The sequence below is a fragment of the Protomyctophum parallelum genome (assembly GCF_964188405.1).
Source record: "Protomyctophum parallelum genome assembly, chromosome: 16".
Classification (NCBI taxonomy): domain Eukaryota; kingdom Metazoa; phylum Chordata; class Actinopteri; order Myctophiformes; family Myctophidae; genus Protomyctophum; species Protomyctophum parallelum.
Window position 1 is genome coordinate 34,146,500 of NC_139711.1, and position 19,116 is coordinate 34,165,615.

General features: G+C 41.1%; 1 protein-coding gene across 1 annotated transcript; it reads left to right on the forward strand.

Moving 5' to 3' along the window:
• Window positions 1-3,385: 3,385 nt before the first annotated feature.
• On the forward strand, window positions 3,386-17,998 carry pmt (phosphoethanolamine methyltransferase; the record flags this gene model as incomplete). The annotated part of the gene is made up of 11 exons (XM_083785317.1): window positions 3,386-3,546; window positions 4,028-4,183; window positions 4,843-4,979; window positions 5,148-5,299; window positions 12,957-13,145; window positions 13,819-13,908; window positions 14,162-14,251; window positions 14,558-14,680; window positions 15,532-15,663; window positions 17,580-17,696; window positions 17,888-17,998. 11 exons carry the CDS (start codon window positions 3,386-3,388, stop codon window positions 17,996-17,998), a joined length of 1,458 nt encoding a protein of 485 aa, XP_083641443.1.
• Between the last annotated feature and the right edge of the window lie 1,118 nt (window positions 17,999-19,116).

The following is a 19,116-nucleotide window of genomic DNA, read 5'->3' on the forward strand; positions in this document are numbered from 1 at the left end:
TATCACTAATGATTTTCTCTCTCTCTCTCTCTCTCTCTCTCTCTCTCTCTCTCTCTCTCCCTCTCTCTCTCTCCCTCTCTCTCTCTCTCTCTCTCTCTCCCTCTCTCTCTCTCTCTCTCTCTCTCTCTTTCTCTCTCTCTCACTCTCTCTCTCTCTCTCTCTCTCTCTCTCTCTCTCTCTCTCTCTCTCTCTCTCTCTATCTCTATCTCTATCTCTCTGTGTGTGCACTTGGCACTGTGCACATGGATGACCAACGACTGTAATCCGATTTATCTGGGAATAACAGACAAGCGCACACCGCACACTGCACTGCAGTCAAGGCCTGGCTGTGATAAGGTAAGGGAAAGCCCATGCTAACGTCGCCTTGGACCCTTTCGCCCACAATGATTAGCCTATTCACATGTGTTCGTGCTCCCTCCCCTCCCCTCAATTTCGACGCATCCCAGTGGCCAATCCTCTACCTGACGACCTCCTCCTCCATGCATGCGCCTCACTCATCATTCCTTATTTAAACACGGACCACGCGCTCCAGTGTACATGGTAGTGTAGTGTACCTAAAGAGTGGCTGTTCGAAAGCTAAAAGTGAACAGGCAGGCAATGCTGAACCATTTCTGAAAAAAAATACTAAAATCAACCAAAGAGAGAGAGAAAAATGGAGAAAGGTATGATGAGCAAGCTGATATGGACTGTTACTTCGGGTCTGTTTACGTTAGCTCAATAATTTACCGTGTAAATGTGTGCCTGATGTGGTGTGTCAATGCTTGACATAGAAGTTTGGACATTGTTGGATCTGCCTGTGATGTTCTATCCAAATGGTTCATTCTGGTTTGTCAGCTGTCAAATAACACAGGTTGCTGGTAGCATCCCATCCCTTGCTGCTTTCACGAGCTGTTGACACTGTGACAGGCTGCTAAAGGTTTACCCGGATGGTTGCATCTCTATGACTGATTGCATCATCTTTGGCAGGCATGGTAACAAATCAGTGGATTCCTGCTTTGGTGGCTATAACTCTTGCGTTGTTGATTGATGCTTTATTGCTTTTGGAAGACAAATCCAACTGATTGGTCAATTATCATGTTTCTGTAAGGGTCAGTTGCAACAGCCTATCTACATAACAGGATGCATAAAGGGCAGTAAACCTGTGGAAGTTATTGTTGTTTTTAACTGCATGGTAGGGCTGGGAAATATATCAATATGATATCTATATTGTGATATGAGACAAGATATTGTCTTTTTTGTTTGTTTAAAATATTATGTTATTTGAGCAAGTTTATGACATAAATCTTTCAGTATTAATGGAGCTGAATCAGAATTCCTGATTCCTTAATCGTAATATTGTGATATGGCATCTTTTCCATTGCTTTCTAAAATTGTCAACGATGTGGAAATAGCTGATCTACAAGTTCACAATGCGTTGTGACACCTGGCACGTTGTGAACTTGCAGATTAACTATTTTCACTATATATGAAAATGTTTGAAAATATAATTGATATTATCACCACAATGTCGATATTGTGGTATTTGGTCAAATATATAATCATATTTGATTCTGTCCATATATCACCCAGCCCTACTGTATGTTGTAGAACGCAGTTATTACTATCAATCTGTCTTACTACTACGTCTGTGTGTGTGTGTGTGTGTGTGTGTGTGTGTGTGTGTGTGTGTGTGTGTGTGTGTGTGTGTGTGTGTGTGTGTGTGTGTGTGTGTGTGTGTTTGTGTGTGTGTGTGTGTGTGTGTGTGTGTGTGTGTGTGTGTGTGTGCAGAGTACAGTAGCCCAGAATTCTAATATCTCTCTTGGCTGGGGGTGGATTCTCCTTTGCTGGAGTGGTAGATGTTTGTTTTCCAAAGCAGGAGACCTGGGTTTGAAGTGGTTACACATTCACACATTGAAGGTTTGATTATCTGTAGAGAGCTTGAAGTTATTTTTTTATTTTTGCCTCACTGACTTGAGAATGACTGCACACATTTGAGATGGCGGAATAGTTAGTTTCCGTAAGTCATTAACCAATTTAACCATGGTGACATAATTTACATTTTCCATTCCAAAATCTTTGGAATGAACGTATTTCTGAAATGTTTGAATGTAGCAGATCTACAAGCTCACAATGCATTAGGAAACAACGTGAATATGGCTTCAGTGCATGGTTATCAATACAACTTGTCAGTCACACATTACTTGTCTGCAAATATTGATTGCAAGTCTAGACAGTAGACAAAATAGAAACAACAAATGCTTGGTTTAAGATAAATGCACTAGAACAATGGATATTATTGAAATTTCACCCAATCCAGTGGCTGTGGAGTTTCTATAGTTTCTTTCTGTTGTCTGAGAGTACCGTAATCAGATTTGACAAATTGCTAATCTGTGTTCCAGACTTGTTTTTTTGTTGGGGATTATGTTCAGCTGCATGTAGCATTGAATTGCAATATGGCTCAACACCACATTTAAAATTAAAAACCTGCTTCATGGAGATAACATCACTCACAAAATTGTCAATTTCAATTAATTTACTTGTTGCAGGTTCTTAACCTTCCACATCTCACAATAACTGATTGTGGTGGTTAGCAGAGATGGAGTACTCATAGAGGCTGGGGAATTGGCTTTACTAAATTGGGACTTGAAGGGGAGAAAATGTTTTTTCTTTTGTCTTGAAGGGGCATGTTTTGCGCAATAATAGTCTTTTCATTATGTCTGCCCTATGATCTCTGATATTATTGAAATTACAATAAAAAGATTTTGAAAAAAAAAAGAACCTTCCACATCAGCTGGCCTTGTGAGACAAAGCATATGGCTGTGGGAGGTTAACAGCAGGTTCCTCTGTCTAGGTTGAATTTACTAAATGTCTGTGCAATCTGTGTTATCTACATTTGCGGCCAAGGTTAGGGTTGGGATCCTTTAGGATTCTAACAATTCTGGAACGATTCCCTCTTAAAGGCTTTAACATTCCCTTTAACGATTCTATATTTGACAACATCTATATAATTTTGGCCTTCATTAAAATGTTTTATAAACACAAATTCAATCATACATAGTAGCATTGCATACATATTATTGTAGTGATTCTCAAAGTGATGTCCAGGGACCCTCTGCCTGGCTGGGTTCTAAATGGACCCTTACAGGTCTGTAACTCTGAGAGTGTAGAAATGGAACCAAACGGACTTGTATTGTACTCGTATTGTAATTTTAATGTTATAGCAGACTTTTCCCACATACCAGCTCTGACATACAACTGGTTGCTCAGGTTCCTGCGGTTCTGGATCGTCAACTATAGGGTCCCTCCCTCCCTATATTGGAACAAATTACTTGAGGAGCACAACTGAAACACTCCGTATTTCCCTTTTTTTTATTTGAACACATTCCCCACAGCAGTCCGTAACACCATGACTGAATTCTGGAAGGACCACTCCAAACAGGCCACTGTGGAGGAGATGATGTTGGATTCTCACGCCAGAGAGCTGACCAAGGAGGAGCTGCCAGAAATCCTCGCTTTGCTGCCCAGCCTATCCGGACAGAGGGTCCTGGAGTTGGGGGCTGGTATTGGGTTAGTGTGCAAGTGTGTGTGTGTGTGTGTGTGTGTGTGTGTGTGTGTGTGTGTGTGTGTGTGCGTGCGTGCGTGCGTGCGTGCGTGCGTGCGTGTGTGTGTGCGCATGTTTATGGAGGGAATGAGTTAATAGTGGTTATATAATAATAATTTGCACTCACGTCGGTGAACCTCCCGGCGATTGTGACATATGGTTCAAGTAGGTTTGTATTGGGTAGTGCGTGTGTGTGTGTGTGTGTGTGTGTGTGTGTGTGTGTGTGTGTGTGTGTGTGTGTGTGTGTGTGTGTACTGACAGTGTTGTAGTTCTACAATGCCCTCAGTGAACTTCCTAACCAATGTGACATGTGATGGCAGGTTTGCATAATGTTTAAGTTTGTCATGCTGGTTTGCATGTGTGTGTGTGTGTGTGTGTGAGAGTGCGCATGTCATATCAGTGCATTACACAAACACACATTAAACGTTGCCCCATGTGTCTCTGCAGTCGCTACACTAGCCACCTACTGACCACAGCTGATCATGTGACCGCAGTGGACTTTATGGAAAGCTTCGTGGAAAAGAACAAAGAGGTGAATGGTCACCATAGTAACACAGTCATTATGCAAGCTGACGTCACAAAACTGGACTTCCCCCAAAACAGGTTTGACTGTTTGTTTGTTTTTCTTTTGTTTTTAAATCGCATCTTTTTTACAGTTTGTAAAAGCCATCATCTAGAATCAAGTCAAGGACCCCCAAATTGATGTATATTTGGCAGCGGACCCCCGTTTAAAAATAGTTTGTCCCAGTTACCACCATAAGAGATTTGGTGATTGTTTGGTGAGATTTCGAATTGTCGATAAATAGAATAGTTCTTAAGTATTTAAACTCTTTCATTTAGGAATCTAAATCTGGTCCCCTGAAATCTCGCAAAACACAATCAAGACCAACTCTCTTGTGCATGCTGTCACTAGGAAGTCAATCCCTGAAGGAAGTCAATCCCTAAATATATATATATTTGTTTACATTTTGTGAGTTTATAATCTCACCCACCGGTCCTCATGATCCACAGGGAAGCCATGCCATTATTAGACAGGTTTAGGGTTAAGATATATGGATGGACGTGAGTGTTTTTCTTTAACAGACATGTGATCTTCGTAACATTTCTTTTTTGCTTCTTCACTTTCCATAAACAAGTCTGTTAGCATTGTTACACTCAAGCTTCCAATACCATTTTAACAAATGTCACAATCAAGGTACAGACTTTGCGATCACAAGCAAAGCCAACCTCACGTTTCACATACCGCTAAATGTTTTCCTCAGATTTGACGTGATCTTCTCCAACTGGCTGCTGATGTATTTGTGTGACGAAGAGCTGAAGTCCTTGACAGAGAGGATGCTTGGGTGGCTGAGGCCTGGCGGTTTTCTCTTCTTCAGGGAGTCCTGTAACCACCAGTCTGGTACTGGAAATCTAAATTCTTATTACTCAGGGCTGGAGCCAGGCTAGCTGTACCCAATATTGTAGCCAGAACATATTGGGTAACAACCCAATATGTTTGTGCTGTTATTGCTATAAATTACATACATTTTGACATATGTAGATATAACAATTTTCTGTCTCTACCTAGGCGATTGTAAAAGGGCCTTCAACCCAACCCACTACCGCACCCAGGCAGAATACAGTCACCTTATGACATCAGCCAACTGGGAGGACTCAGAAGCGTCAGAGAAGTTTGGTTTCGACATTGTGCTGACAAAGAAAATTCAGACATACGTTAAGGTATGACTGTTGATATGTTTTTTTCAAAAAGCGTTTCAAATCAACCACTGTGAATTCAGGAACACACTAGGCACTTTAGTGCAGTGCTGCTGACTGAGGTCGCACAGATGTTGCAGGTGTGGATGCCAGTGCGTAATTGTAGCCTAAGATTTAGACTCTCGTAGATGTATTTTTATCGATTCTGACGTCTGCTCTCGGACCTATAATCGCTCTTAACATTAAAACAACGCACTTACGGCTTTCAAAAGCAGAACGTAGACCAAGCTGAGAAGTGGGGCAGCCACATAAGCACCTTAGATTTTGCATAATGTAAAAAGGGTTGAAAACCACTGAATTAAGGTATATATATTTAGAATGGATTAAAAATATGTGATTCTTTTGTGATTAACAATGAACAATCATGCGATTAATCACGATTAAATATTTTTAATTGATTGACAGCCCTAGTATAAAGATATATATATATATTTTTTTTTTAAACATATGTTTATTGATTTTCTTTACAGTACAAAGAAGTATTTTCAAAACAATTGACATATATTTCCCCCCCCCCACATCCCCATGGCAGCACAAATACAAACAAAATCTTATCACAAAATGTTTTGCCAACAATAAATACAGAACTGTCCGTCACAGTTCCCTACCCCCACCCCACAGCTGACTACCCCAATTAACCACTATACATCCAAAGCCTCTTCAATATCACCTCGCTAAAATGAAGTCCAAGAACTTCTCCCATATCTTATAGAATACTGCAGGTTTCTTCCTAATTACATATGTTAGTTTCTCATGTGCCAAACTGGTTGTTAAGTTCCTCAGCCAAAAGCCGATCGTAGGGGCATTGACATTCTTCCAACATAGCGCAATTGAGCGTCTGGCCTGTAACAGGCAAAGGTCGGTCATCATTTTTTCATTACTATTTTGTGTACAATTTAATGGATAAATACTGAGTATACATAATTTAGGACAAAGAGGAACTGGACCTGATGTAATCTGAGAGACATAATGGACCACAGAGTACAGACCTCCAGAATGTTTTAATCTCCTCACATTCCCATAAGTAGTGGAACCTTTATGTTCCCCACATTTATAACATAAATCAGGAATGTTTGGATCAAATTTATTTACTTTCTCCGGGGTTATGTAAGTTCTCATTATCAATTTCTGAGATTTCAACTTGAAGGTCCTGTGTCCATTTTTGTCTTATTTTCTCAGAGTCATCTTTATGAAACCCTTCTAGTATACCATACATTTGTGAGACCAACCCCTTTCCTAAACAATCCTGTTCGGAAAACCTATAAAGATATATTTTAGGGGTTAAGGAAACTTATATTTGAATATATTTATGCATAAGAACATCACATTGCTTTACATTTTACAAGCTTGTCTCTACCTCAAAATGACTTGATTTAATTATTGTATCTACTCATTAGGAGACCTGAGTTAGATTCCACAAATAATACAAGTTTTCATTTGTCTAATGCTGTTAAATGTGATAAACACAGTTTTATTTTTTTCTTTGAATTCATCATTAGGATTCTGCTTTATTTTCTGTTTATAAAACATAAAAAATACAAGTAAAAATTACTTGTTGTTGAAATGCATTCACCAATGAATCTAGTAAAAATAATCATGGACTCACATGTGCCACACTGTGGCTGATTTGCTACACTACACCCATTGACACCTTTAAATTAAGTGTGAATCGTGGTACCACTAAAAGGGGTGTGGCACCACAGAGGAACCACGGAGGTCCTCAAGTGGTATCACTGCCATTCTCAACTGCTCACCACTGTACATGTTAAGAGCGATTATAGGTCCGCAAGCAAAAAATTGAAACCCCATGAGTAGTGAGACTCTCAGACTTCAGAATCAAAAAATACATCTACGAGAGTCTAAATCTTAGGCTAGCGTAATTGCACAATGCACATTCGGCTGGAGACATGGCAGAGATTCAGAAAAGGTCAGCCTTTACATCATGGTTTGTGGAAGTATGTTTACCAATTGTCATCATAAAGCAGCTGTTCAGAGTTAAAGATTATGGGCCGTAGACTAGGCTATGCAATAATGATAGAGTCAACCATTGAACAGTAGGCTCATTGAGCAGCCTATTCTCCGTCTGGACAATACTTGCACATTTGCAAACTTGCACATTTTTGTCTGTAACACAAACATAATCTAAAAGTAATCTAACAAGTTAGGTAATCATGTAACAAATGTTAATGGCAGAAATCTTGTAACTTAATTAGTTAGTCTTAAAAGTAACGTTACCCAACACTGGTGATGAAATGTCACACTAATAGTGCCCACTGCTCCTAATGGTTAGGATGGGTATAAATGCAGAAGATGAATTTCAGGTATGGGCAAATGTACTTGGCAATATCCCATGAACAACACTTGAAGATTCGTCCAAAAATCTAGCAAATGTTTCATTAGGAATGTGCATTTGTAACTTACATTTCTGTTAGTCACACTGTAACTTGGTGTCTGTTCGCTCATGTGTAAGAAGCGCCATCTGGTGTAAAATCTCAGAGCCAAAAACAGGGAATGTGATCACAGCGCCCCCTGGTGGAGAAAAAATCTCAGAGCCCCCTGGTGGAGAAAAGATCACAGAGCATGAAACCACAGCGTCCCCTGGTGGAGAAGAAATCTCAGAGCATGAAGTCACAGCGCCCCCTGGTGGAGAAAAGATCACAGCATGAAGCCACAGCGTCCCCTGGTGGAGAAGAAATCACAGAGCATGAAGTCACAGCGTCCCCTGGTGGAGAAGATACTGAGGCCACCAAGAGCATGAAGTCACAGCATCCCCTGGTGGAGAAAAGATCACAGCGCAGGAAGCCACAGCATCCCCTGGTGAAGAAAAGATCACAGCGCTTGAAGCATAGACTGTAAAAAATATGGACAAAGCGTTCCCCGGGTCTAACATGAACGTAAAATGAAGCCTGTTATTCCTGCACTGTAAGTCGCCATCTTTCTAGATCCGTTTTGGACCAGCTGGCCATTGGCTGGCTCCGTTTGGGTCCAGCTGGCCATTGGCTGCCCAGACAACGAGGCGGGACTTCCCCCCTTCTTCTCCGTTGGTTTTTATTTTGACTCGAGTGGGAGGAGAAGACTCTTGAGTGGGAGGGGAATCCCGATCATAGACGGTAACGGTAGCCACGCCCCTCAGAACATACGCGACTTTATGGTCATTATTTTAATTAATGGGACCATAATTTTCCAAAAAGAATATTATGACATTAGAAATGAGACTTTAAACTAGTGACTGGAAGAAGAAAGTATTCATGACCATGTTTATTAAGGTAATACAGTCTAGGTGAAGTTGGGCCAAAATACATGGGCCTCTATGGAGCTATGGGGCTTTTTGGGTCCAGTCCAGCGCCACAACAGGCCATTATATGAACTACCGATTTCAAATGAGGCTTCACGAAATATCTGGCTGACTGCCCCCCTGGCTTGAAGCCACAGTGTCCCCCGGTGGAGAAAAGATCACTGCGCTTGAAGCCACAACGTCCCCTGGTGGAGAAGAAATCTCAGAGCATGAAGTCACAGCGTCCCCTGGTGGAGAAGAAATCGCATGAAGTTACAGTGTCCCCTGGTGGAGTAAAAATCTCAGAGCATGAAGTCACAGCGCCCCCTGGTGGAGAAAAGATCACAGAGCATGAAGCCACAGCGTCCCCTGGTGGAGAAGAAATCTCAGAGCATGAAGTCACAGCGTTACGTGGTGGGAGACAGACAATTGGAAGCAGTTCGACAGTCGATGGAAGCATTGCGCTACTCTGCTTCTGCTACTCTGTACCCTGCTTCCGCCGAGAGGCCCTCCAAGGACATGACATTGGAAGAAGTTCGACAGTCGATTGAAGGATTGTGCTCCTATGAAGATGATGATGATGACTGTGTGACTGATGAAGAATTTCTAACACCCTCACCAGTACATCTCTCTTTCACCCCGGGCATGGTGGACCTGATAAACATTGGATTAAAGTCGACCCCCCTTACCAGACGTTGTCTCCAACTGTCACCAAACCCAGCTCCAGATAGCCTAGAATTTACATTTGATAACTGATATGAACAGGGTCCATTATGCACAGCAACAAACATGTATGGACCCCATGCTTCTAGAAAGCCTGGTGTTTCAATCACTGCACAGGTTGAGGTCCACAACATTCCTACTGTTATTTCAAATAGAGTGTCCAACACAAGGAGTGGTCTGGAGAGAGAATGCTGTTTGGTTACTATACCTCACAGGCATCACAGCCCCCAAAAATGTGATAACAAGCATAATCTTGCCTTGTTTAACATCAGGTCACTAACAAATAAGTCCTCCTCTGTAAATGATATAATCTGTAAAGAGAAGCTAGATATAATCTTTCTAACAGAGACATGGCTTGGCTCAGATGGAGCTGTTCTCCTAGCGCCAGCCTGTCCCGCAAACTACAGTTTCATTCACTCTGTTCGCAAGGCTAAGAAAGGAGGTGGACTGGCAATAATTTTTTCAGACACGTTAAAATTCAAGGCTCTGACCCTTGGCAGCTTTACTTCCTTTGAATACCAGGCCACTATACTACATGGTGCCTCTATGCCAATGATTAACATTTATCGCCCGCCAAAATGCAGTAAAGCAATATTTCTAACAGAAATATCAGAACTTCTATCTATCTGCTCCACTAACTATGACAGAACTCTTATCTCAGGTGATCTTAATCTTCACCTGGATGATGCTACAGATGCTATGGCTATGGGTTTCTTAGAGTTATTGCACTCCTTTGATTTTATCCAACATGTTGTTGGGCCTACACATAAACATGGGCACACTCTGGACCTGGTGATTTCTAGAGGGCTGAACATCACTGTGGAAAGGACTATTGAAAGGCCTGAGCTATCAGACCACTTTCTGCTGTGTTTTAATATGACTGTCTCTGATCTAGAGAAAAACATCACTGAATATACCATAAAAAAGCGTTTTTTTAGCTCTTCTGCAGCCGACGAGTTCTCTCGTCACCTGGGGCCCCCCCTGCCCGATACTCCCCCAGTGAATGATATGGTTAAAAAATGTAATCTTAAACTAGAGTCAGCTCTTGATATAGTGGCTCCTTTGAAAACAAAAAAGAAACATAACACCAGAGTAACACCCTGGATAAATGAGCTTTCACGCTCACTGAAGCAAGAATGTCGAAGAGCTGAGCGAGCTTGGAGAAAAAACAAACTCACCATCCACCTAGAGATTCTTAAAAAGTCAACAGTCGCCTATAACAAAGCCTTGCGTCTAGCAAGGCAGGCATATTTCTCTGGCATTATTAATGAGAACAAGAAAAATGCTAGAGTCCTATTCTCTACCATTGATCGACTTTTAAACCCCTCCAGTCCTACAAGCAGTCATTCCCGGCCTCTAAAGCTACATGTAAGTGTAATGAGTTTGCATGCTTTTTTGACAACAAAATTTCAAACATTAGAGCTGATATTATGAATGGTGCTGCTGCTAGCGCAAACCTTCAAACAGCAGCTAATGGTCCCAGGGTAGATCTCTCCAGGGGGAGCCTATCATCGTTCTGCACAATTGAGGAAGACGAACTACGCAAAACTATATCACAGATGACATCATCCTCCTGTTCATTAGATACAATTCCCACCAACTTTCTCAAAGAAGTCTTAGACAGTGTGATTGGAGATATCCTAAAAATTGTAAACAGCTCTCTACAATCAGGCGTCTTCCCAGACTCACTGAAGACTGCTGTAGTTAAGCCCCTTCTCAAGAAACACAATCTTGATCCCTCTGTTTTGGGTAACTATCGACCCATTTCAAATCTACCCTTTCTGGGCAAGGTTTTAGAAAAATGCATCTTTCATCAATTGGATGTGTTTCTACAGAACAATAATGTGCACAACAAATTCCAATCTGGCTTTAGGAAAGGTCACAGCACAGAAACAGCACTTGTAAAAGTAATGAATGATCTTAGGGTGTCTGCTGACAAGAAACATGTATCCGTTCTCTTACTTCTAGATCTAACGGCTGCATTTGACACGATTGATCACTCAATTTTAATACAGCGTCTGGAGCACTGGATAGGCCTGTCTGGTACGGCCCTGTCCTGGTTTTCCTCCTACCTATCAAACAGAAGTTACTTTGTCAATCTAGCCGAGTTTGACTCAGACAAACACGACATCAGTTCTGGTATTCCACAGGGCTTGATTCCTGGCCCTCTGCTTTTCTCCTTGTACATACTGCCATTGGGCGAACTCATTGCCAATCACGGAGTCAATTTTCATTTCTATGCTGATGATACCCAATTATATCTATCTGTGGCTCCAGATGATCCCTGTGCTTTAGACCCGCTGCTTACCTGTCTGTCTAGCATCAAATGTTGGATGAGTGAGAACTTTCTCAAGCTAAATGAGGACAAGACAGAAGTTCTCATAATCGGTTCTAGTGAGCAGAAAGAATCAATATTAAGCAGACTTGGCAACCTGACTGTAGACAGTAACAGTACAGTAAAGAACCTGGGGGTTATTATTGATTCCGAATTTAATTTTAATTCACACATTAATCATGTTACCAAGATTGCCTTTTTTCACCTTAGAAATATTGCACGAATCAGAGCCTATGTGTCCTTGGACGATGCAAAAACGCTAATCCACGCCTTTGTTTTTTCTCGGCTTGATTACTGCAATGCACTTTTTTCAGGACTGCCTAAGAAAACAACTGACAGATTACAACTTGTCCAAAATGCAGCAGCCAGAGTTTTAACTAGAACTAAGATGAGAGAACATATTACTCCAGTTTTGGCATCACTGCACTGGCTTCCGGTTGTTTTTAGGATTGATTTTAAAATTATTTTACTTGTCTATAAAGCTCTCAATGGTCTCGCACCTTCCTACCTACATGACTGCCTGCCTAAATATGTCCCAAACCGCCCGCTAAGGTCTTCCAGGCCTGCTCGCTTTGCCTAAAAAAATGGCAACTAAAAAATACGGGGAAGCAGCTTTTTGCTTCTACGGGCCATCGGCATGGAACAAGCTCCCTCTGTACCTTCGTCAGGCAGCCTCTGTAGACATTTTTAAAGCTCAGCTCAAGACCCACTTCTACAACATTGCTTTTAAGTGATCTTATATTTTTTGTTATTCATGTCCTCACTGTATTGCATTACTGCTTGTTTTTTAATGTCGTTGCCTTGCTTTTCTTTTATTCTCCATTGTTCTGTAAAGCACTTTGAGCTGCATTTGATTTCATGAAAGGTGCTATACAAATAAAGTTTTATTATTATTATTATTATTATTATTACATTTGTCATAAGCAGCTTCAGTGTCTTTGCCAAATGTCTGTACACATTGTACTTTAGTACAGTGTGGAAGGCGCTTAGGGAACACCCCTCTTCCCTAAGCTAAGGGAACGACAATGGCTTCTTTAGGAACGCCTTTTCATAATTCATACATAATATCCATATCAAAACCGAGTGGCCATGCTGAGCAGCCACATGTCAACGAGCACGCCACCCGATGGCAGTCTGTGTGATACAGAATAAGTTATCACCTGTTTTGAAAATGCACATATGTCAGTGTGGCGCAGTGACAGTACACAACTCTGCTCTCTATTTCTTTCCCTGGCACTCGCACCATCCTCTCCCATCTCACCCTTTCCAATTCTGTCCTCTTCCTGCAGATGAAGAACAACCAGAATCAGATCTGCTGGCTGCTACAGAAGGTTCCCCGCTCCTCGGCCACACAAGGCGGCTTCACCACATTCCAACAGTTCCTGGACAACCAACAGTACACGCGCCGCGGGATCCTACGCTATGAGAAGATTTTCGGATCCGGATACGTCAGCACTGGAGGGCTCAGCACCACTAAGGTTGGCATGGAGGAATTCCGTTTCTGAGAGAAAGAAAAGAAAAGGAAGATGAAAATGATTTTCCTGGTCTTACCTTTCCCCGTGAAGTAGACTTGTTGGTAGGATAATTCTTGGTAGCGCAATGGTCATACGTATATCATTGCTTGTCATTTTAAGCATAACATTTACTTGTGCGTAATCATAAAATGCACGTCTCTCCTTTAGCCCAGATTCATGTATAACAGTGCAAAAGTAATTGATTAGTCGTTTACAAAAAATTATCAACTTGAATAAAATAATCTAATCAGATATACCAGCTAAGCTTGTGGATCAGCTTTTTTTGCTAGATCTAGATAAATAGAATCTAGAAATAGAATAACACCACACTTGGAATATCACAGTCCATATTGTGTTAGCCTACAGTACACTGTCTGGCATCTCAATGAATAGAATCTATAATGGTAATGTACCTGGAAAATCACAGCCTACATTGCTTAGAAACTATGGCCATTCATTATCACCTCAGAAAAGACAATGGCCACACATTCCTTCACATCAGACGAGTAGCAGTAGTAGTAGTAGTAGTAGATACTAATCAAAGAAACAGTGAATTGGCTTCTAGGTTATTGCATTCTAATGTTCTTGTTAATTACAGACTTGTTTAATAATAGCTTTTTGTTGTTTTTGATCATAGGAGTTTGTGGACCTCCTGAACTTGAAACCTGGCCAGAAGGTCCTGGACATTGGCTGTGGTATTGGAGGAGGAGATTTCTACATGGCAAAGGTACAGTAAGAATAACCAGAAAACTGAATTAACAAAGGATTGCTTTGATGACAGTTGCAGTGATAATGAAGATGATGCAACTCTGAATGTTGTTGTTCACCCATTACACATTAAGCATTCTACAAATGCCTTCTTCTCACACTTCAAAATTAGCAGATGTACAAGATCGCAGTGCGGCCCAAAAATATAAAATTACTTAATGATCATAAGGACTGGAATGATGACTATGGTTTTGATGATGATTATTTTCCAGACATTTGGAGTTGAAGTGCTAGGTTTGGACCTGTCGGAAAACATGGTGGACATTGCCATAGAGAGGGCAGAAGCTGAAAAGATGCCACTGGTGAGTCTGATTGGTCATTGGTGCCTTGTTCTGGCTCATTGGTCGAGTGGAACTTCATGGAAGGTTCCTGTGTTTAAGTTGAATCACCAGCAAAGATAGATGTGGGACATCATTTATTTTGGTTCTCATATCTAATGTAAATCTTGGTTTTGAGTTACAATGCAAGGTAAATGCATATAATACATCCCAGCTTCTGTTCCCGCTGGCCTAGAACTGATTGTCTCAAAAAAAGACTAACTAATAAACTAAATAATAGTTAGAAGAAAAGGGTTCATTTATTCATTTAACAACCCTCTTCGGGCACAGGTCCATTTTGAGGTTGCAGATGCCACAAAGAGGTCATTCCCTGAGGGGACCTTTGATGTCATTTACAGCAGAGATACCATCCTACACATAGACGATAAACTGGCCCTCTTCAAGCGATTCTACGTGAGTAACAACTTGTGTCTTTTTATTCAAAGAAATTATTGCTTAATAGGATGTTAACAGTAGCCTGGAAAATCTGACACATTTCCCAGTGTGTATCTTTTCTAATCAATCAGTGGGGGGCCTTGGACGTGTATAGAGGTCTTTTTTAATTATATCAAACGAGATTGCTGTAATAAAGCGATCCTAGACCAGTTTCGCGCAGGCGCACTGCCGTTCACATCCTTGTTTCCGGCCCGACTAAGGTGTCTCTTTACTCTAAATCTACGGTGCTCTCCATGGTTTTGACCAAAACGCTGATGTTCTGTACTCATTTCTGACTTCAGCAATCATCTTGTTTGGAATATAAAGGCTTCTAGAGAGACTTTAGATGTGACAGCGAGAGGTAGTAACCCAAGATTATGCTTCCCGGTTTTGGGGGGTAATGGCTTTTCAGAGTAAAATCTGCCTCATCTGCCTTTATTATGAAAAATTCCACGGCAAAAGAAGTGTTAATAGTGCTGACAGTGAACGGCAGTGCGCATGTGCGAAACATGTCTAGGAGCGCTGAAGAAGGAATGGCCAAGCAAGGGAGGGGGGGTCAGAAGGGTCAGAATGTCCCCGCAGTATTGATGGCTGTAGTCTAGTCTAGGTGCAGTATCTGCAGTTGCTTTCTCAGTCTCATCAAGGTGTCAGACAATCTAATATACAACAATTCATCGTTCTTTGCCCCCCCCCCCCCCCCCCCCCCCCAAACAAAATACTTTTGTAAATTGTCCCCACACCTTTTATGTCCCGACAGTGCCACTGCTATATGTCAAATCGTAATGATTACAAGTTATGAGTGTGGATATTTTTACATTTTGTGTCAAAAGTCATGGCTGAAGCCAGGAGGACGGCTGCTGATTAGTGACTACTGTTGTGGGGAGAAGCCCTGGACAACTGCGTTCCAGACTTATGTCCAGCAGAGAGGCTACATCCTTTATACACCACCACAATATGGCAAGGTAAAGGTTTTGTCAATTATGTAGCCTGTCATGTAATATCCCAGTAATGAACATACCAGTTTATACCATTTACCAATACAACCACTAGCTTGTGGGTGCGTGTGTGCGGGCGGTAACCCCTGCAGAACCCCTGCACTATACTAATCCATTGTTCTGGGGAGTTCATAATTTTGGAATTCATAATTAATTCCAAAATCTTAAAAAGGTCACAGACAACGTCCAAAAGCAAGTATCATTTTGACAGATATGTGCATTATGTTGTCTATAATATTAGAATATCTAAATGTGAATAGTCATTGAACTGAAAAACTCTTTGCATTGAAGGAATTTGTATACATTTCCCCCTACATATTTTATATTGATATATTGATTGACACTATCCGTGTTCATTCCTATTTAGACTACATACATACCTGCCTGTCAGAAATTGCAAGATTATATGATAATGTCTTTCTCGTGGTGATTTCTTGGAACATATTGTAGTGGTAGATCTCGACTTATTACACACTGGAATAAAAAGTATGCAAGGGCTTGAAAGGGTTGGTTACCACTGCTTTAAAGGGAACGAAACGTATTAGACCTGTTATATTTGCAAGTGATTTACCTGTGAAGAATGCACTGATGTCACACACAAGCACTGCGTTTAATGCCCAGGGGAAAACTAACAGGTAAGACATGGCGGTGCCACGAGACATTGCCCTTTGCTGTGCCTTGAGTAAAAAACGTTTTAAAACCACTGCTGTAGGCCACTCCAAGGCACACATGGTAGTACAAGTACACCCCCCCCAGCCAGTCCCAACAAATTTGATCCCATTTTATTAGCCTTTGGCTTTTTTCTGAGATTTCTGAGATACGCCATAATTTATTTCGACTCGAGAGTGCACTACACAGTGCACTACACATATTAATGCAATGATATGAAATGGACATTGTATATCAATTGCACCAAATATGAATGCAATTATATTTATTGATAAATACAGACATGAATGAAGAAGTATTTATGAATACGATTATGTTTAATAGATGAGTACAATTATGTTTGATATGATAGAACACTTTGTCGCAGGGCCTCATCACAGGAGGAGAATCGGATCAGATCCGCTTAGATCAGATCCTGCCTGATGGAAGGCAGGGGGCTCTTCTGGAGCCCGCCCCCTGTAGATAGGGCCAACCTGGTGGGGCCTGCTGGGCGGTGTCGGGGAGGTGGTGCGTGACCTGAAACGAGAGCACAAGTGAGACAAGGAAGGGTCCTTTTATTAAGGATCACAGACATGAGCTACGCCGATCTCATTGGAGCAGGCCCAAATGGGTTGAATTGTGGGAACCGAGATGAATGACGGTTCGTTCCACCTCTCAGTAGAACGTTCGTCTTCAACAAACACTTCAGTTATCAAAAACTGATGTTTCAATTTTGAAACATACAGCAGCCATTGCTACGTTACTATGGTAAATAATGTGGATGCATTCAGAGTGCTGTTAATGGGGAATATCGCCACTCGTTAGAATGCCTCACACAGCCAATCGCAATGTGAGGTCGGAACGGTCATTTGTATATTTCCATCACTACGTGTGTTAAACATATGTTCATAATTTGAAAATACTGTATATGTTTACTTTTCTCCTTCTCACTGTCTACCTGTGTTTGCAGGAACCCCTTTTGGTGTTAGCATTACGTTATGCTTTAGCTATTTAAAAATAGCAGATCTACAAGCTCGTAGCGCGCCACCGAGTGGCGCGCTCCGAGCTTGTACGTCTGCTATTTTTGAAAACTCGAAGAACGACTGACATAGAAACATAGCTTTTTCAGAAAACTGTCAGGATGTAGATTAGAAGACATTTTTAGAATCTGATCTCAGGTCAGAATGGGTTATTTGAATGTCTCCTCTTGTCCCTCTGTTCTGTATGTACTGTAGTTCATTGAGCAGGCTGGTTTCAGCAGTGTGCGTGCAGATGACCGAACTGCCCAGTTCATCCAGGTGATCAAGGCAGAGCTACAGAAAGCTGAGGCAATGAAGGATGATTTCATTAAGGTACGGTAGTCAATATTCCGTGCACATATGCATGCATGGACCCTTGCACATACACAGAGACGTTTGCATTGAGAGACATATTGGGCACATGTTTTTCGCACAATTGCTTCAGCTAATGTATAGAGGAGCTGAAGTGCTAAAATATAATTAAGAATGAAGAAATATCCAACAACCACCCTCCTCCTGTCTAGGACTTTTCTGAAGAGGACTACCTCGCCATAGTGAACGGATGGAGTGAGAAATTGCAACGTGTCAACACTGGAGACCAAAGATGGGGTCTCTTCTATGCAACACGAGACTGAATGAGAGGACTGGAGGAAGGAGAGAGACAAGAGATGGAATACCACTGTGGACTGAATGAGAGGAGACAGGAGGGAGGAGAGAGTGAAAGAGTATAGACAAGAGATGTAATACCACTGTGGAACTAAACATATTTAAGCCTAATTTATACTTCATACAACATTGTCACTCTCTAACGTTCGACGAAGTATATAAATTAGGCTTTAGTGCCTTGTCCTCTGATGGACTGACTGCTAGTCGACTAATTAATCAGATTATGGCTAAATATAATTTACACTTGAATATACGTTATTTTTTACACCTGTAATTTGGGTGTAATAACTTCATTGGGCCAGTCTTTCTCAAGGTTTATTTTCCTTGTATCATTGGTATGTACAGTGATTCCAAAATAATGTCAGAACGATGCTTTTTTGTGTTTTAAGTTCAACCAAACTGAAATGTATTAAGTTACTTCATACAAAAATGTAATCTCTTGGAGAATTGAAAATGGCTGATCTACAAGCTCACAACAGGTCGCAACCCGACATGTAATAAGCTTGTAGATGCGCTACCGAATGTTCGTCCCCAGGGTAGCTAAGCTGGGGTTTATGTGGTTAAAAGTTACATAGTTCCATTCCCAGCATGCTGTGGTTTGATGTCATTTAACAATAAAATATAAATGACACTGGTTTAAAAAAAAAATGTTTCCAGTGTATAATTACATCATAGTCATACACTACTAGTACGTGAATTCAGTACAGTATCAAATACACGCAAACATAGCCTACCACAAGTTGAATAGGCTGGGAGTCAGGTCCAGCCCTCAGGGGGTTTTCCGCTACTGTACCTGCACTATTATTTCCTAGTTTGTTAACTATGGCCATCATAAGTTGATACAACAACAAGCAGGCCCAACCCCACTTTTTAGGACATGTTTATGGCTAGATTACCGGTATGTATGCCAGCTTAAGGTACTACAATTAGATTCTGCAATTTTTTTAATATCACCCACAACATCCCCCTGAAAAAAAAGAAGACAAAATTCTTCATAAATGAATATAATATTCATTTATAATATTCATTTATGGTCCAACTTCTATATTGAAAACTTCATATACTTTTTGCAATTTAAAATGAAGAT